General features: G+C 46.3%; 2 protein-coding genes across 3 annotated transcripts in view; one reads left to right on the top strand and one right to left on the bottom strand.

The window, feature by feature from the left end:
- LOC109877735 (MHC class II regulatory factor RFX1-like) overlaps positions 1-14,632 on the bottom strand; it is a 28,784-nt gene extending 14,152 nt beyond the window's left edge. The window contains exons 1-10 of one of the 2 annotated variants that reach the window (XM_031834331.1): positions 14,484-14,632; positions 10,530-10,792; positions 10,200-10,328; positions 9,225-9,337; positions 8,218-8,322; positions 6,656-6,753; positions 5,944-6,373; positions 1,693-1,874; positions 1,141-1,260; positions 1-18 (exon numbers count right to left, since the gene is read on the bottom strand). The exon at positions 1-18 is cut by the window's left edge and continues 113 nt beyond it. In XM_031834331.1, the coding sequence (XP_031690191.1) occupies positions 1-18; positions 1,141-1,260; positions 1,693-1,874; positions 5,944-6,373; positions 6,656-6,753; positions 8,218-8,322; positions 9,225-9,337; positions 10,200-10,328; positions 10,530-10,770 (1,436 nt within the window). In that variant the 5' untranslated portion in view covers positions 10,771-10,792; positions 14,484-14,632. The remainder of the gene's footprint in view (positions 19-1,140; positions 1,261-1,692; positions 1,875-5,943; positions 6,374-6,655; positions 6,754-8,217; positions 8,323-9,224; positions 9,338-10,199; positions 10,329-10,529; positions 10,793-14,483) is intronic. The other variant, XM_031834332.1, reaches the window with a different exon arrangement.
- A 3,849-nt stretch (positions 14,633-18,481) lies between these two features.
- Positions 18,482-19,852, top strand: LOC116375879 (relaxin-3-like). The gene is made up of 2 exons (XM_031834349.1): positions 18,482-18,712; positions 19,653-19,852. Exons 1-2 carry the CDS (start codon positions 18,550-18,552, stop codon positions 19,850-19,852), a joined length of 363 nt encoding a protein of 120 aa, XP_031690209.1. The 5' UTR covers positions 18,482-18,549.
- The last annotated feature ends 148 nt before the right edge of the window (positions 19,853-20,000 follow it).

The following is a 20,000-nucleotide window of genomic DNA, read 5'->3' as shown; positions in this document are numbered from 1 at the left end:
TTCTGCACCGGCTTCAACCTAGGAAGGAGGGGTTCATGATGAAAATAATGAAGATCCTTTATACAGCAGGGAGGCTTCAATGAGAGAGATACAACAAAATGGCACAATAAGTTCTAGGAATAAGGACAGAAATACAGAAATGAAATGAGAGAAAGGGAGACAGAGAGAGTGAGAGGAGAGGAAAGAGAGAGAGTGAGAGAGGGGAGGAAGAGAGACAGAGAGTGAGAGGGGAGGAAAGAGAGACAGGGTGAGAGAGGGGAGGAAAGGGAGACAGAGAGAGTGAGAGGGGAGGAAAGAGAGACAGAGTGAGAGAGGGGAGGAAAGAGAGACAGGGTGAGAGAGGGGAGGAAAGGGAGACAGAGAGAGTGAGAGGGGAGGAAAGAGAGACAGAGTGAGAGAGGGGAGGAAAGAGAGACAGGGTGAGAGAGGGGAGGAAAGGGAGACAGAGAGAGTGAGAGGGGAGGAAAGAGAGACAGAGAGAGTGAGAGGGGAGGAAAGAGAGACAGAGTGAGAGAGGGGAGGAAAGAGAGACAGAGAGTGAGAGAGGGGGGAAAGAGAGACAGAGTGAGAGAGGGGAGGAAAGAGAGACAGAGAGAGAGAGGGTAGGAAAGAGAGACAGAGAGAGAGAGGGGAGGAAAGAGAGACAGAGAGTGAGAGAGGGTAGGAAAGAGAGACAGAGAGTGAGAGAGGGTAGGAAAGAGAGACAGAGAGTGAGAGAGGGGGGAAAGAGAGACACAGTGAGAGAGGGGAGGAAAGAGAGACAGAGAGTGAGAGAGGGGGGAAAGAGAGTGAGAGAGCCAGAGAGAAAGAATGAGAGGGTAGGAAAGAGAGCAACTGTTAGAGTGCTAGAGGGAGACAGTGTTTGAGGCACTGTGAGAGTGAAAGAGGAGAAGAGAGAGAGAGACAGAGACGCAGAGAGAGAGAGAGAGAGAGAGGCAGAGAGAGAGACAGAGAGAGTGAGACAGAGAGACGCAGAGAGAGACAGAGAGATGCAGAGAGAGGCAGAGACGCAGAGAGAGAGAGAGACAGAGAGAGTGAGACAGAGAGACGCAGAGAGAGACAGAGAGACGCAGAGAGAGACAGAGAGACAGAGAGAGTGAGACAGAGAGACGCAGAGAGAGACAGAGGCTGATAGTCCACCTCTGTTTCTGAGAGAAGGGCTGCTGTCTCATGGCCAGGTGCTGCTGGTCCTCCATCAGTCTGATCAGAGAGGAGCAGGCCTTGATCCTCAGGCCGTAATAGTGGTACTTGGAGTTCCCCCTGGAACACATACACAATTCAGCCTCTGATTCAGCCCAAGCTTTTGGGGCGTGTGCGTGTGCGTGTCTGTATGATATAACCCGTCTCACCGGGTGCCCAGGCGGCGTGTGCGTGTCTATATGATATAACCCGTCTCACCGGGTGCCCAGGCGGCGCGTGCGTGTCTGTATGATATAACCCGTCTCACCGGGTGCCCAGGCGGCGCGTGCGTGTCTGTATGATATAACCCGTCTCACCGGGTGCCCAGGCGGCGCGTGCGTGTCTGTATGATATAACCCGTCTCACCGGGTGCCCAGGCGGCGCGTGCGTGTCTGTATGATATAACCCGTCTCACCGGGTGCCCAGGCGGCGCGTGCGTGTCTGTATGATATAACCCGTCTCACCGGGTGCCCAGGCGGCGTGTGCGTGTCTGTATGATATAACCCGTCTCACCGGGTGCCCAGGCGGCGCGTGCGTAGCCCCATGAACACGGATCTGATCAGCTTCCCAAAGGAGGCAGCGTTGACGGGCTCCAGCTTCTGCTCCTGGCAGTGCAGCAGGTAGTGGCAGTAGAGGGTGGAGCGAGGCAGACTGACCCCTTCAGCTGTCTCATAGTTATCTAGCAGCCACTGCACCTGGCAGAGAGGGACACACAGAGAGAAGGGACAAATGGATGGGTTAGTCAACAAACACACACGACTGATCGGTTTGGTTCCTGAACGTTATATATTATCAATCATTCGTTATAATAGAGACATGGGGGGCAGAAGTAAGCTTGGGAGGGGCTGTAGTGCAGGGACAACGATATAACAATATACCATGATGAAGCCATGTCCCTGCTACAGTCTAGTACTGAGACTAGTAGAACAGCCATGTCCCTCCTACAGTCTAGTACTGAGACTAGTAGAACAGCCATGTCCCTCCTACAGTCTAGTACTGAGACTAGGAGAACAGCCATGTCCCTCCTACAGTCTAGTACTGAGACTAGGAGAATAGCCATGTCCCTCCTACAGTCTAGTACTGAGACTAGTAGAACAGCCATGTCCCTCCTACAGTCTAGTACTGAGACTAGTAGAACAGCCATGTCCCTCCTACAGTCTAGTACTGAGACTAGTAGAACAGCCATGTCCCTGCTACAGTCTAGTACTGAGACTAGGAGAACAGCCATGTCCCTCCTACAGTCTAGTACTGAGACTAGTAGAACAGCCATGTCCCTCCTACAGTCTAGTACTGAGACTAGTAGAACAGCCATGTCCCTCCTACAGTCTAGTACTGAGACTAGTAGAACAGCCATGTCCCTCCTACAGTCTAGTACTGAGACTAGTAGAACAGCCATGTCCCTCCTACAGTCTAGTACTGAGACTAGTAGAACAGCCATGTCCCTCCTACAGTCTAGTACTGAGACTAGTAGAACAGCCATGTCCCTCCTACAGTCTAGTACTGAGACTAGTAGAACAGCCATGTCCCTCCTACAGTCTAGTACTGAGACTAGTAGAACAGCCATGTCCCTCCTACAGTCTAGTACTGAGACTAGTAGAACAGCCATGTCCCTCCTACAGTCTAGTACTGAGACTAGTAGAACAGCCATGTCCCTCCTACAGTCTAGTACTGAGACTAGTAGAACAGCCATGTCCCTCCTACAGTCTAGTACTGAGACTAGTAGAACAGCCATGTCCCTCCTACAGTCTAGTACTGAGACTAGTAGAACAGCCATGTCCCTCCTACAGTCTAGTACTGAGACTAGTAGAACAGCCATGTCCCTCCTACAGTCTAGTACTGAGACTAGTAGAACAGCCATGTCCCTCCTACAGTCTAGTACTGAGACTAGGAGAACAGCCATGTCCCTCCTACAGTCTAGTACTGAGACTAGTAGAACAGCCATGTCCCTCCTACAGTCTAGTACTGAGACTAGTAGAACAGCCATGTCCCTCCTACAGTCTAGTACTGAGACTAGTAGAACAGCCATGTCCCTCCTACAGTCTAGTACTGAGACTAGTAGAACAGCCATGTCCCTCCTACAGTCTAGTACTGAGACTAGGAGAATAGCCATGTCCCTCCTACAGTCTAGTACTGAGACTAGTAGAACAGCCATGTCCCTCCTACAGTCTACTACTGAGACTAGTAGAACAGCCATGTCCCTCCTACAGTCTAGTACTGAGACTAGTAGAACAGCCATGTCCCTCCTACAGTCTACTACTGAGACTAGTAGAACAGCCATGTCCCTCCTACAGTCTAGTACTGAGACTAGGAGAACAGCCATGTCCCTCCTACAGTCTAGTACTGAGACTAGTAGAACAGCCATGTCCCTCCTACAGTCTAGTACTGAGACTAGGAGAACAGCCATGTCCCTCCTACAGTCTAGTACTGAGACTAGGAGAACAGCCATGTCCCTCCTACAGTCTAGTACTGAGACTAGTAGAACAGCCATGTCCCTCCTACAGTCTAGTACTGAGACTAGTAGAACAGCCATGTCCCTCCTACAGTCTAGTACTGAGACTAGTAGAACAGCCATGTCCCTCCTACAGTCTAGTACTGAGACTAGTAGAACAGCCATGTCCCTCCTACAGTCTAGTACTGAGACTAGGAGAACAGCCATGTCCCTCCTACAGTCTAGTACTGAGACTAGGAGAACAGCCATGTCCCTCCTACAGTCTAGTACTGAGACTAGGAGAACAGCCATGTCCCTCCTACAGTCTAGTACTGAGACTAGTAGAACAGCCATGTCCCTCCTACAGTCTAGTACTGAGACTAGTAGAACAGCCATGTCCCTCCTACAGTCTAGTACTGAGACTAGTAGAACAGCCATGTCCCTCCTACAGTCTAGTACTGAGACTAGTAGAACAGCCATGTCCCTCCTACAGTCTAGTACTGAGACTAGTAGAACAGCCATGTCCCTCCTACAGTCTAGTACTGAGACTAGGAGAACAGCCATGTCCCTGCTACAGTCTAGTACTGAGACTAGTAGAACAGCCATGTCCCTCCTACAGTCTAGTACTGAGACTAGGAGAACAGCCATGTCCCTCCTACAGTCTAGTACTGAGACTAGGAGAACAGCCATGTCCCTCCTACAGTCTAGTACTGAGACTAGGAGAACAGCCATGTCCCTCCTACAGTCTAGTACTGAGACTAGTAGAACAGCCATGTCCCTCCTACAGTCTAGTACTGAGACTAGGAGAACAGCCATGTCCCTCCTACAGTCTAGTACTGAGACTAGTAGAACAGCCATGTCCCTCCTACAGTCTAGTACTGAGACTAGTAGAACAGCCATGTCCCTCCTACAGTCTAGTACTGAGACTAGGAGAACAGCCATGTCCCTCCTACAGTCTAGTACTGAGACTAGGAGAACAGCCATGTCCCTCCTACAGTCTAGTACTGAGACTAGTAGAACAGCCATGTCCCTCCTACAGTCTAGTACTGAGACTAGGAGAACAGCCATGTCCCTCCTACAGTCTAGTACTGAGACTAGGAGAACAGCCATGTCCCTCCTACAGTCTAGTACTGAGACTAGTAGAACAGCCATGTCCCTCCTACAGTCTAGTACTGAGACTAGGAGAACAGCCATGTCCCTCCTACAGTCTAGTACTGAGACTAGTAGAACAGCCATGTCCCTCCTACAGTCTAGTACTGAGACTAGGAGAACAGCCATGTCCCTCCTACAGTCTAGTACTGAGACTAGGAGAACAGCCATGTCCCTCCTACAGTCTAGTACTGAGACTAGTAGAACAGCCATGTCCCTCCTACAGTCTAGTACTGAGACTAGGAGAACAGCCATGTCCCTCCTACAGTCTAGTACTGAGACTAGGAGAACAGCCATGTCCCTCCTACAGTCTAGTACTGAGACTAGGAGAATAGCCATGTCCCTCCTACAGTCTAGTACTGAGACTAGGAGAATAGCCATGTCCCTCCTACAGTCTAGTACTGAGACTAGGAGAACAGCCATGTCCCTCCTACAGTCTAGTACTGAGACTAGTAGAACAACCATGTCCCTCCTACAGTCTAGTACTGAGACTAGTAGAACAACCATGTCCCTCCTACAGTCTAGTACTGAGACTAGTAGAACAGCCATGTCCCTCCTACAGTCTAGTACTGAGACTAGTAGAACAACCATGTCCCTCCTACAGTCTAGTACTGAGACTAGTAGAACAGCCATGTCCCTCCTACAGTCTAGTACTGAGACTAGTAGAACAGCCATGTCCCTCCTACAGTCTAATACTGAGACTAGTAGAACAGCCATGTCCCTCCTACAGTCTAGTACTGAGACTAGGAGAACAGCCATGTCCCTCCTACAGTCTAGTACTGAGACTAGTAGAACAGCCATGTCCCTCCTACAGTCTAGTACTGAGACTAGTAGAACAGCCATGTCCCTCCTACAGTCTAGTACTGAGACTAGTAGAACAGCCATGTCCCTCCTACAGTCTAGTACTGAGACTAGGAGAACAGCCATGTCCCTCCTACAGTCTAGTACTGAGACTAGTAGAACAGCCATGTCCCTCCTACAGTCTAGTACTGAGACTAGTAGAACAGCCATGTCCCTCCTACAGTCTAGTACTGAGACTAGGAGAACAGCCATGTCCCTCCTACAGTCTAGTACTGAGACTAGTAGAACACTGAAAGGTGTGTGTGAGAGAATAGTATTGAGACTAGTAGAACACTGAAAGGTGTGTGTGAGAGAATAGTATTGAGATTGGCGTCTCTGTCTCATACCTTTTTGTCTGCCGACGGTACGCCACTACCCTCCTCGCCCTCTGTTGTACTGACGGTGGCAGGAGAGGAGCGGGCGTTGTGGGTGGAGTAGCCCCCCTGACTGTTGCCACTCAGCATGTACCCCCCCTGGATCACATAGCTGCCCCCGCTTCCATTAGCCCCCGCCCCTTCCCCAGTCCCATTGGCTGTTCCCCCTGTCGCCACCACCGTTGCCCCACCCCCAGAGGTGGCCGCCGGATTGGCCACAATCTGGCCTGTGCCAGCCACGTACATAGACACACCACCGGTGGAGCCCGTTGTCACGGAGACGGTCAGGGGTGTGCCGGTGGTGGGGACCTGTGAGCCAGAGGTGGGAGGGGCTTCGTAGTAAGGGGCGGCAGTGGTCTGAGTGTACAGAGGGGTGTCTGTGTAGGTGAAGCTGCCTGAGCGACTGGAGAAAGGGAGGAGGTGGGAAGCAGGGGAGGGAGCAGGGGAGGACAGAAGGACAGTTATTTTCTAAATCAGCAGTATAACTGTTGTCTTGAAAGATGAACCACTGCATCACAAAAATAGCAGTTCCAGATCTGTCTGTGCTGTCTGGCTTACTCCACTGTCTAGTTTTAGTGATCAAGCTAGCTAGTTAGCAACAGTTAACAAACTATATAAGCATAGTGGCATAGCATTATATCACCATAGACAGTGTTCAGAGAGAGTAGTGGAGAGGAAAGCTTACATTGTGCTGGTGGTGTAGTTGTTGTCTCCCCCTTCAACATACTGCACCTGATTGGTGTACACATGCTGCACTGGCACCTGCTGGAGCTGCTGCTGTACCTGGGACACACACACACACACACACACACACACACACATGCAGGCATGAGTACACACACAGAGTCGGTCAAAACACTAATCTACTCCCCCTCCTCCAATTTCCTTTGAAGTGTGTCCAAATATTTCAACCGTAGTCAATCATGAGGCATACCACATCAATCACGGGCTCATTCACTTCAATGGGAAAATGACCTTGACTTGCAGGCTGCTCCCCTTACCCTTCACATTGCTCTTTCCTACCTACTGTGTTGTCTCTGCCTTAATCCCACTCCACTCTGTTACCCACTGACAGCCTCTCTAGGATACCTAACTTCCATTTAAAGCTGCAATAAGACATTTTGGGGCGACCTGATTCCATTCACATATGTGTGTTATGGATCTGTGATTCTCACTGAAAACAAGTCTCAGAAGTGGTAGATCTGTTCTATGTATTTCTCTGCTTCCTGTTCATAAGTTTCTTTTTTGCGTCTTTTACTAGGTGTTGTACACCAGCTTCAAACAGCTGAAAATACCATATTTCTGGTTACGGAAAAAAGATGGTTCAATGATTCTCCACTTATACCTGCTTGTTTTGTCACATAAACTGAAATCAGGCAAACTATTTTTTATTTCACTTTTATTTAACTAGGCAAGTCATTTAAGAACAAATTCCTATTGACAATGACGGCCTACCCCGGACGACGCTGGGCCAATTGTGCAGCGCCCTATGGGACTACCAATCACAGCTGGATGTGATACAGCCTGGATTCGAACCAGGGACTGTAGTGACGCCTCTTCCACTGAGATGCAGTGCCTTAGACCACTGCGCCACTCAGGAGCCCGGAAATGGCAGAGCAATTTCTGCATATTGCATCTTTAAGTTAAAACTGCACTTAGTAGTGGGAGACTAAGGCAGAAATTCTACCTAATTGACCTACTCTGAGGGCAGAGGCTGCGTCAAACAGGAGTGGCTGTCCTTGGGCTGTGGTGACCGTGGGGTAGCCTCCCATCTCCATCCCCTCCCAGCCCAGGGAGAGCACCGACAGGGACAAGGCGAAGGGAGGGAAGGTCAGGGGGAGGGAGAGGGGGAAGTAGGAGGGGTACTCCTGGAGGCTGTGTCCGTCTGTCTGCATGTCTGGGTGTCTGTCTGACGGCACCCATGCAAAGTACTGTGCGTCTGTCCTGCTCTGCTCTGCTGTTGTCCACTCCTCCTCTACCTCTCGGCCTCTCCCTACGTCTGTCTCATCCCTCTCTCTCTGTTTGCTATGCGAACTCTGGAACCAACCAACCAGGAGGGAAATGTTGTGATGTTTATCTGGCTCAGCAGGACCAAATGAATACATAATACAATGCAATACAGCGTGTGGTTGTTGAATTATATATACTATCTTTAGCTCAAAGGATGGTTATGTGTGTGTGTATATTTATGTGTTATGTGTGGTGTTCCGTTTATGTCTTGTACGTGTGTGTGTGTGTGTGTCTTACCTCCTGAGTGAGGTGGACAGGCTGCAGATTGGTGACACTCAGCTGGGTGGTGATACCCTGTTCAGTCTTGGCTGTGATCTGGGACGTTGCCTGCACCACTGACCTCTAAGGACAGAAAACACAACACAGATAGATTCACACAGTGTGTAGCTAAGACAATAGCGTCTGGTAGCTAAGATAATAGCCCTGTTACATCAGCTCAAACTGGGTGTGACGAGAACTGAACATTTTTCCTCATGCTTCCCATGTCCTGACTTGTCCAACACATGTTTCACACCGTACTACTATGGCTGCCCCTGTAAAACAACACATTTCACTGCACCTATCCAGTGTGTGACAATAAAACATCTGAGTTACTGTTTTGCCATCTGAGAGCAGTTAGACACCATAGGCTTGAGAGATTAGTAAGTATTTTGAGCTATTTCCGGCCAAGTTCTCTCGGGGAACAGCAAATGCTAGTTTCGATAGTTTTTCCTCAATTCTTGGTTTGTTCAGAGGTTGTTACCGTAAAACCCATAACTGCTGAGACTATCACTTCTCATTTTCCACATAATAGTGCACCAATGCTGGACACCAAATACTGAAGGGATGCATAAATACTTTATGTCAGCACTATTTTGGCTTCACCAAGTCTTATGATGAGTTGCGAATAATAAACAGTTTTTTTCTGTGTGGTTTCAAGTTGCAATTGTTGCAATATCTACCAGGATCATGTTCATTATGGCATGAAAGAGAAAAAGTTCAGATAGTCACCTCTCTGTTTTAATCTGTTTTCTTCTGTTTGGTGCCTAATGAACATGACCCCGGTGTGAATGAGAGAGGGGAAGGGACCTCTACCTGCTGTGTTTTAATCTGTTTTCTTCTGTTTGGTGCCTAATGAACATGACCCCGGTGTGAATGAGAGAGGGGAAGGGACCTCTACCTGCTGTGTTTTAATCTGTTTTCTTCTGTTTGGTGCCTAATGAACATGACCCAGGTGTGAATGAGAGAGGGGAAGGGACCTCTACCTGCTGTGCTGCTTGCACCTGCTGCACCACCTGTGTGGGAACCCCAGTCTGCTGTACCACAGCTGGAGGAGGGCTCGAGTCAGACACAGAGTCACTTGAATGGAGAGAGCCCTCTGTGGAGAGAGAGTGAAAGAGAAAGGGAGAGAGAGAGAGAGAGAAAGAGAGAAAGGGAGAGAGCGAGAGAGGGGGGATAGAGAGAGAGAGAGAGAGAAAGGGAGAGAGAGAGAGAGAGAAAGGGAAAGAGAGAGAGAAAGGGAGAGAGAAAAACAGAGAGAGAGAGCGAGACCTGTTAATATGAAATTGTGACTTCTCTCTGAGCCACTACACCCACATATTACAGTACACAACCTCTTCATGATAAGCAAGAGCACAGGGACAGAGTTCACAGCAATCAGAGACATTCCACTCATTGCAGGTTTTTAGATTCATTTGGTAGAAACTGTGAATCAGAACGGCTCTCTTAAGATCAAGAACAGAGCTTGAACAGGAAGCTATGAGACTTGTTACTTCCTCTCTCTCAGGCCCATCTAAGAACGTGACACCAACGTAATCGGATTCTAATTTATCTTTAGTTGTATAATCTCTGTAAAGCATATCATACCTATTCTAAGCTAAAATAATGTTTGCACCATGTTTTGTGCTTTCATTTTATTTTTAATCCCAGCCCCCATTTCCGCAGAAGGCCTTTTGGTAGGCCATCATTGTACATAATAACTTGTTCTTCACTGACTTGCCTAGTTAAATAAAGGGTCAATAAAATTAAATAAATACAAATGGTCAGGTTTCTGAATGAAATGCCGCAATAATGTAGCCTGGTCCCAGGTGTTTGTGCTTTCTTGCCAACTCTTATGGTCTGCGTGACAATCACCATAGGAGTTGTCAAACAGATCTGGGACCAGACTAGTGTCAGTCATGACTTCAGATAAATTAAGTCTACAGTCAGTAGCATGTGATGTGATGCTGAGCTCGGCTCACCTGTGACGGTGACTACGATGTACTGGGGGGCGTTCTGGGCGTTGTTGGCCTGTGATGAAGAACCCTGGATCTCAGCCGTCACATACTGGGTCTGGGGGGGAGGAGCCTGTGTGGGCACCACCTGGACAACTGATACAGACACTAGGGTTAATTTATTGCATGATACACATTGTCATAAGCATCTGAATGGATGCATACCTATAAGACATGACTCAAAATGCCATAAAAGTACATAAATGTATCAATGAAACAATATAAATATTTATTTATACATCGCAATTAATAAATGTATTACAATCAAATGAAAAATTATACTGGCAGAAACAATACCTGCTGTCTTCTGTGACGCTGTGGGAGTGGCTTGTGCAGGGGGTGTGATGTGTCCTGCTGCGGCTGCAGGAGCCCCCACTGTGGTCTGAAGCTGAGCCAGGAACTGCTGCGTAGGAGCTACCACGGTGTGTGGGGCAGCGGATGCTGAGGACTGTCCAGCCACCGTCACACTCCCACTCACTGCCCCTTGGGGCTGGGTCGTCACGGGCTGCAACTCCCCAACGTAGCCTGTCGTGGCCATCACGAGAACTGGGACTCAGACACTGAATATGTGAAAAATAAAATAAAATCTTGTTAGCTGAGAGATCTAGCTGAAGCCTGGGTGCCAGTCTTTTTCTGCTCTCTTGCCAGTTCCTGACGGAATTCTTGTGTTTGGCTTGACAATGACAGCAATGTTGTTGGCAAGAGCACAAACAGATCGGGGACCAGGCTAATCTACAATGAATAAAAAATATAAAAGCAACATGAAACCATTTCAAAGATTTTACTGAGTTACAGTTCATATAAGGAAATCAGTCAATTGAAATAAATTCACCAGGCCCTGTGGATTTCACATGGCTGGGAATACAGATATGCATTCGTTGGTCACAGATACCTATTTTTTAAAAGGTAGGGGCATGGATCAGAAAACCAGTCAGTATCTGGTGTGACCACCATTTGCTTCATGCGCATTGAGACGCCTCCTTCGTATAGAGTTGATCAGGCTGTTGATTGTGGCCAATGGAATGTTATCCTACTCCTCTTCAATGGCTGTGTGAAGTAGCTGGGTATCGGCGGGAACTGGAACACACTGTAGTACACATCAACCCAGAGCATCCCAAACATGCTCAATGGGTGACATGCGTGGAGAGTATGCAGGTCATGGAAGCACTGGGACATTTTCAGCTTCCAGGAATTGTGTACAGATCCTTGTGACATGGAGCTGTACATTATCATGCTGAAACATGAGCTGATGGCAGCGGATGAATGGCACGACAATGGGCCTCAGGATCTCTTCACATTATATCTGTGCATTCAAATTGGCATTGATAAAATGCAATTGTGTTCGTTGTCCGTAGCTTATGCCTGACCATACCATAACCCCACCCCCACTATGGGGCACTCTGTTCATAACTTTGACATCAGCAAACCGCTCGCTCACACAATGCCATACACGCAGTCTGCCATCTGCCCAGTACAGTTGAAACTAGGATTCATCCATGAAGAGAACACTTCTCCAGCGTGCCAGTGACCATCGAAGGTGAGAATTTTCCCATGTCGGTTACGAAGTCGAACTGCAGTCAGGTCAAGACCCTGGTGAGGATGATGAGCAAGCAGATGAGCTTCCCCGAGACTGTTTCTGACAGTTTGTGCAGAAACTCTTCAGTTGTGCAAACCCACAGTTTCATCAGCTGTCTGGGTGCCTGGTCTCAGATGATCCCGCAGGTGAAGAAGCCAGATGTGGAGATCCTGGGCTGGCGTGGTGACACATGGTCTGTGGTTTTGAGGCCGGTTGACAAATTCTCTAAAACGACATTAGGGCGGCTTATGGTAGAAAAATGAACATTCAATTCTCTGGCAACAGCTCTGGTGGACATTTCTGCAGTCAGCATGCCAATTGCACGCTCCCTCAAAACATGACACATCTGTGGCATTGTGTTGTGTGATACAACTGCCCATTTTAGAGTGGCCTTTCATTGTCCCCAGCACAAGGTGCACCTGTGTAATGATCATACTGTTTAATCAGCTTCTTGATATGCCACACCTATCCGATGGATGGATTATCTTGGCAAAGGAGAAATGCTCACTAACAGGGACGTAAACAAATTTGTGAACAAAATTTGAGAGAAATAAGCTTTTTGTGTGTATGGAAAATTTCTGGGATCTTTTATTTCACCTCAAGAAATATGGGACCAACACTTTACATGTTGTGTTTATATTTTTGTTCAGTGTAGCTATAGATAGTAATTGTTAAATTGTTGCTTTATCTTTAATGGGGCCCTATCATCATCATCATCCAGACTGTTCCTTAACGTGATAATGATTGAGTCAGTGAGGCCAGATGGAACCCAGCAGGAGAGGTTTCTTATCAGCACCTGGCTTTTTACCGCTGTGTCATAATCAGAATCACCTTTATTCGCCATGTGCATTTGCACATACTCTGAATTGTACTTGTTGATATGGTGCTGCTCGTGATTGAAAACATTTAGAGACCGAATACAGACAGAGAAGTTTAAACACAGTTTACATACATTTTAAACAATTATACCACTGTAATTAATGTATTGTAGCACTGCCTCTAATTAATTTCATAATTGAAATTGCTATACACATGGGGAACTTCTGCTTCTTTACACATATTCTGTCTGGGCCTAATAATGAGTCAATTCACTTATGACTGAGATTTCCCCTCCAAAGACTGTTAGTGGTACAGCTAGAGAAGAGGTGTGGGGAAGGAGAAGGCTTGAAGGGAAAGAAAGGCATGCATTTGGTGTCCCGTTACCTGTAATGCGATCAGTCATCTCTAATGTGACTGCTGCTGCTACAGGCCAGAAGGCTTTTTACATGTACATGTTTGTGATTTAGCAGACACTCATATCCAGAGCGCCTTACAGTAGTGAGTGCATTCATTTTAATACTTTTTTTGTACTGGTCCCTCGTGGGAATCGAACACACCAACTGATATTCACGGGACTGCAACATGAGTAAAGTGGGGAAGCCAGTCTCCATTCTGCTTGTCTATTGACACTGCGTAAAGCATTGGTGTTGTTTTTACTTTGAGTTCACTTGTAATTTACATGGTTAATGAAGGGGTAATAACATGGTGTCTGGACGAAGTACAGAATTTAGACCACTCTTTTAGAATAGAATATCCAGCTTCTAGCTTTGACATGTCTATTTCTCCCTAAAGTACCAAACCCTTCTCTCCCTCGCACTCTCTCATATACAGAAGAGACACTGCTCTGTGGAATTTATAACAGTATAGCAGGTTTACAGATGTTTACAAAATGTTTTCAAGAACACTACCATTTCACCCCTTTTTAGCCAATTCAATAGTATGGGTTTTATTGAGTAGCCAATACTCAGCAAATAACTATATATGACCTTTGCGGTTGCCAAAATGAGACGAAGATATACATTACTGGATAAAATTCAGTTTAGCTATCCAAGTGAATGAGTTACTGTTTGGAATTAACGCAAATGCCCCCCCATGTTTCAAGGTCCTTGCCACTGTAACTTACATCTGCATAATATAGTCAGTCGCGCCCCTCACTGACACGCCCCTCTTCACATTGCTTGCTTGACTTCACTTCCCAGTGCTACCTTTCTTGCCTTCGTACGGGCTTGAGAACTAAAACCTCTGGCCGGCTATTTCTTCTCATTTACCAAATTACAATGCATCTTTAGTTAGCTTTTTAATTTGTTTTATCCAGACTACTACTATCAGCTCGCAGTGAGATTGGCTAGCAGCAACTAGCTAGCTAACGTTGGTTAACGAGTCAACCTCTGTCTCAACCAGACAGAAGGACATTTTGCGTTAAAGTTGATAAGATGGGTAAAGTTAGAACATTATTTGACAGATGCCACTGTGGTTTTCCACGTAGCCTGGCTAGCTAACATTAGCTTCGAGCTGGTCAGCAAGCTGCATGTCAACAGCAGAGCTAGCTAACGGTCGTTAGCTTGTCTCGCGTATCTACAACACCCGCCATTTTGTACCCATATCGTGCATTTGACATCGCCATAACAACGGCCTGGGTATTAAAGCGTCATGTCAGGCATAATGTACTCAGACACCGCGTTTCAAGAGACACTATTGATGAGCCAACAAGCAAGTTAGCTAGCTAGAGACGTTGGCAACCAGTTTGCTATAAATGGCTACTGAAACAGGCAAAGAAAAACAGCAGCATCCAACATAATGTTTCATTTGAAATGTTAGAAGCACACGTAAACTATCTAATATGTTTAGAGTTTCACCTCTGATTCCAAGTGAATTTCCCACCGATATTTTTGTTTTTATTTTTTTCAAGGATTCAGGCTGTTGTTGTTGATTCTCGTTGCTGGGTTCTTGTCGCCAGGGCTACCGTGGCTATGGCGCTTCGTCCTCACCGGGGCAACTGTTGCTACCCACCCGCTTTCTTTCCTCCCCCTCATTCGCGCTGATTGGCAGACAACTCCCAACATGTTTTAAAGTGGTAGTACCACATAATTTGTCGATACAAAGCACTTCTTCACATCTGTGAGAAACCCATGTCCAGTTTGAATTTGAAATTAAACAACAGAGGCGGATCCCAAATCCGGGATAGAAATTGGATTATTTTAATGTCAATCAACTAGTGATTTGGTAGTAACACTGTATCTCAGTTTGATTTGAAATAAAATGTTACATTAAGTTAGACAATGCGACCTCAATGTCACCTGGTCTGAAAGCATGCAACCTTATTATTGTGTAGGCCTAGACCTAGTGTAGCAAGCTCTTTTAGAGCAATAAGGTTAAGTGAAAGTGACATAACTATTATATTGCAGATGAGTGATCAGTGAATTTAGTTGTCTAAAACAACAACGCTGTATATGAACACTGAATGAAAATGAGTAGTTTAACATGGATTCTGTTCTCTCTCTTCTGCTCTCACACATTTAATGTAAAGGGATTTATTGGCTTGGGAAACAGTGAAATACATGGGTCTATGTTTTTGGTTGGATAGGTTTTTTAATTTCTTTCTTAGGTTTTTGCATTCTTCATCAAACCATTTGTCATTGTTGTTAATTTTCTTAGGTCGTCTGCTTGACATTTTTAGATTTGATAAGGCAGCTGAAAGGTCAAATATACTTTAGGCTTTGTAATAACAAGTTTAACTAATTCAGTGAAACGTTTCTAAAAGGGATTGAATTTGTTGTTGACCAATTTTGGGGGGTTGGTTTCTACACTACTTTCCTTCCATCGATAGCATGTCTTAGTATTATGCAGTCCCTTTGGCTTTGATGCCTCATGGTTGAATATTGAGCTTTTCAAATAGACTGGGATTTTGCTGTGATCTGATACAGGTGTAGGTGTGTCAGTGGGCTGACTGTGAATGCTCTGAGAGACTCGGTTGGGATCAGTGATAAAGCAATCTACAGTACCACTGCCAAGGGATGAACTGTAGGTGTACTAACCATAGGAGTCACCTAAAAGCTTACCAGTGACTAAGTACAGACCCAGCGACCGACATAGCTGCAAGAACTGTGACCAATTTTTGTTGGTTGTTTTGCAGTAGTTATGTCCTGCACACACACAAACATAAACTCAGCAAAAAAAGAAACGTCCTCTCACTGTCAACTGCATTTATTTTCAGCAAACTTAACATGTGTAAATATTTGTATGGACATAACAAGATTCAACAACTAAGACATAAACTGAACAAGTTCCACAGACATGTGACTAACAAAAATGGAATATGTGTCCCTGAACAAAAGTAAGTCAGTATCTGGTGTGGCCACCAGCTGCATTAAGTACTCGCAGTGCATTTCCTCCTCAGGGACTGCATCAGATTTGCCAGTTCATGCTGTGAGATGTTACCCCACTCTTCAACCAAGACACCCTGCAAGTTCCCAGACATTCTGGGGGGACAGGCCCTAGCCCTCCGATCCAACAGGTCCCAGACGTGCTCAATGGGATTGAGATCCAGGCTCTTCGCTGGCCATGGCAGAAACACTGACATTCTGTCTTGCAGGAAATCACGCACAGATCGATCAGTATGGCTGGTGGCATTGTCATGCTGGAGGGTCATGTCAGGATGAGCCTGCAGGAAGAGGTACCACATGAGGGAGGAGGATGTCTTCCCGTAACGCACCAGCGTTGAGATTGCAATGACAACACGCTCAGTCGATGATGCTGCTGACAAAACCGGCCCTATGCCATGACGGACCCTCCACCTTCAAATGCAATCCAGCAACAGGCCTCGGTGTAACGCTCATTCCTCGTTGTAACACGAATCTGACCATCACCCTGGTGAGACAAAACCGCGATACACACACACACGTATACAGACAGTCTACATACTGGCAACAAACAAATGATTCAAAAAGCAACACATTCAGTCGCCATCAATGTCGCTCTCTTAACCTGCTCACCTGGTCACTCACCACTAGACAATGTGCAAATGAGTCTCCAACGTCCCCCTGAAATACCATGTTGTTCGCATTGTTATCAACCTATTAATTACAAATTCACAAATCCATTGTCAATTCTGAAACGGGAGACCTTTACCTATGCGTTGACACAGATAGGGTCCCAGCCTTTGTTTGACTCAGATGATGACTTCCATGTTATCTGCCTTTGAAAATGTCACCCGCTTTGCCTCATTTCCGTCGCACGCACCCCCTACTCCTTGATGTGTGAACCCCCCACCTGTGACTTCATCCCTCTTTTTTCAGAGAGAGAGAGATGGAGAAATATGAGGGGAGAAGCAAGTCATGGGAGAATATCAGAGCTGGGGCTTACAGAGTCAGCACTGAAAAGGTGTGAAGTGGTATAGGAGAAGAGTTTAAGTTTTACTGAAAGTGAAGTTCTATATAATAATAAAAATATGTATTTTATTTAGTGCTTTTCATTACAAGCAGAATCTCAAAGTCACTTTGAAAACAAAATGTAACCAGAACTATTTAACAAAACAAAGGTAGGATCTGTCAGTATGTTGGCGATGGTCAACTTAGATGATAGGCAGTTCAGAAAGGTAGTATCTTGAGAGGAGGGAGCATAGATGTAGAGACATCTGACAGACAGGCCATGGAACAGCTCAACAGGCACCTCGTCGTCATCCACAGTCACAGCTCCTTCTCCGTCGGTAGGCTGGATCTTCCCACTACTGAAATGTAGCACACATGTACATTAGTAGTATACTGTATGTACTAAACTGGGTATTTGTGTTTGAGAAAACATGTTCTTGATACCGACATTTTGACACGGTGGCATCACACTTCTGAACTGTGTCATCATACCCAACATTCCTACTGTACCTCTGTATGTCACGTTCTGACCTTTATTTCCTTTGTTTTATCATTATTAGTATGGTCAGGGCGTGAGTTGGGTGGGCAGTCTATGTTTGTTTTTCTATAATTTGGGTATTATTATGTTTAGGCCTAGTATGGTTCTCAATCAGAGCAGGTGTCATTAGTTGTCTCTGATTGAGAATCATACTTAGGTAGCCTGGGTTTCACTGTGTGTTTGTGGGTGATTGTTCCTGTCTCTGTGTTTTGCACCAGATAGGGCTGTTTTGAGTTTTCACATTTCTTGTTTTTGTTAGTTTGTTCATGTGAAGGGATTTATTAAAACATGAATCAAAACAACCACGCTGCGCTTTGGTCCGCCTCTCGTTCAGATGAAGAAATCCATTACACTGTAGAAGATTTGATCAGTTTAAATGTATTTTTAACGTGTTTTGACACTTTATTCAGATAGTGAGGAAATAAACAAGAGGGAGAAACAGTGGGAAGGGTGGACCACAGGTATTGAATCCTGGTCTCGGATGGGATTTGTATGTAACATGTGTTAGGGAGTGTTCCCACTACACCGTGGCTTTGCACATTAACACTTGCTTTGCATGAGCAGAAATGTCTGGTGATCAAGTGAGTTTGAGGTGGGTGATGACCACAAAAAAGGTATAGGTGAGGATTCAAATGAAACGTGGGTTTGACATCCAGAAAATTCGTTTTTCCTGTAATCAGATTACAAACTACTCTGACATCATCGTCGCGTTTGAGTAGTATTGGCTAATTATGCCACCTTTGGTCAGTGCTTTGTCTCCATAAAGGTCTCTGGGTCTATCTCTCTCTCCTATCTATGACTGTCCTGGTTGGGAGGGTGTGCATGTGCAAGTTCCATGTCTACCTCGTATGGCTGAGGACCCCTTTATAAACCAATACCAGGTCACTGGGGAAGTCACACAACACTCGCGACCACAGAGAGACAGAGAAAACACCTGCTCCAACAGCCCAGTCTACCATTGAAGAATCTATTCTCTCTCCTCCTTTTTGGCTCACTCGTTCATTTACCTCCTGGGACATGATGTGGAAACCACTGGTATTAGCTGTGTGTCTGTTAGTGGCTGGGGTGCAGGGGATGGAGCGCCCCACGTATGGAGTGAAGCTATGTGGCCGGGAGTTCATCCGGGCGGTCATCTTCACCTGTGGAGGATCTCGCTGGAGACGGTCACTTGGGAGTGCAGGTGAGGCATGCCAGCTGGACAAGCCTTTTATTGGGTCATTGTGTTTCTAAATTGTGCACATTTTGATTCTAGCCAAGCAGTAATGCACCTGATTCAATTTATCAGTGATTTATGGTTTGTTGAGTAAAGGGAAAGGACTATGTTGGCTTTTTTTGTACCACTGGCTTTGTCCATTGGAATGTATTATATCCGCACAGTCGATTACATTTTTTTCATTTAAATGTATTGTGCATTGGTCCAAACACATCAAGACAGTAGTCTCCCTCTCAGGAGACTGAAAGTATTTGACATGGGTCCTCAGATCCTCAAAAAGTGCTATACAGCTGCCCCATCGAGAGCATCCTACTGGTTGCATCACTGCCTGGTATGGCAACTGCTTGGCCTCTGACCACAAGGCACTGCAGAGGGTAGTGTGTACGACACAGTACATCACTGGGGTCAAACTTCCTGCCATCCGGGACCTCTATACCAGGCGGTGTCAGAGGAAGGCTCAAAAATTGTCAAGGACTCCAGCCACCCTAGTCATAGACTGTTCTCTCTGCTACTGAGTGTCAGTCGGTACCGGAGCACCAAGTCTAGGTCCAAAAGGCTTCTAAACAGCTTCTACCCCCAAGCCATAAGCCTCCTGAACAGCTAATCAAAGGGCTACCCAGACTGTTTGCATTGCCCCCCCTTTTTACGCTACTGCTACTCACATTGACTCTGTACCGGTACCCCCTGTATATAGCCTCGCTAGGGTTATTTTACTGCTGCTCTTTAATTACTTGTTACTTTTTTTTTTTTTTTTTTACTTATCTATTTTTACTTGTATTTGGCACGTTACACATAACATTTTATTTGAAATAGAAACACAGTAATCTTTGACTTTTGAATGTATAAATTGAGCAGCACTGAGAGTCAATATCACATTTCAACACTCCTACTATAAACTGCATTTCAGGAGACTTCCCTCAGGACCCTTTCAGCTCCCATGACGAGGACTCGTCTGAAGGCTGGAACTCAGACTCACAGGTCCCAGAGGGTCCCTTCCAGCATGTCCAGGAGGGTGGGGTGTTCATCAGCAGGCCAGCCCGCTCCCTCATCTCAGAGGAGATACTGGAGGCTCTCCGTATGTCAGACCGTAAGGGCCGTGATGGGTGATGTGTGGGCCTGTCCAATGCCTGCTGCAAGTGGGGCTGCAGCAAGGGAGACATCAGCTCCCTTTGCTGAGAATCCACCCCATTATCTCTCCTCCCATGCACACACATAGCCCTACACATACCTGGTATTTTCTCATATCTCTCTCTCT

Source organism: Oncorhynchus kisutch, linkage group LG10 (genome assembly GCF_002021735.2).
Source record: "Oncorhynchus kisutch isolate 150728-3 linkage group LG10, Okis_V2, whole genome shotgun sequence".
NCBI classification, from domain to species: domain Eukaryota; kingdom Metazoa; phylum Chordata; class Actinopteri; order Salmoniformes; family Salmonidae; genus Oncorhynchus; species Oncorhynchus kisutch.
Note: the sequence above shows the minus strand (reverse complement) of the source record. Positions and strands in the feature narration are given on the sequence as shown.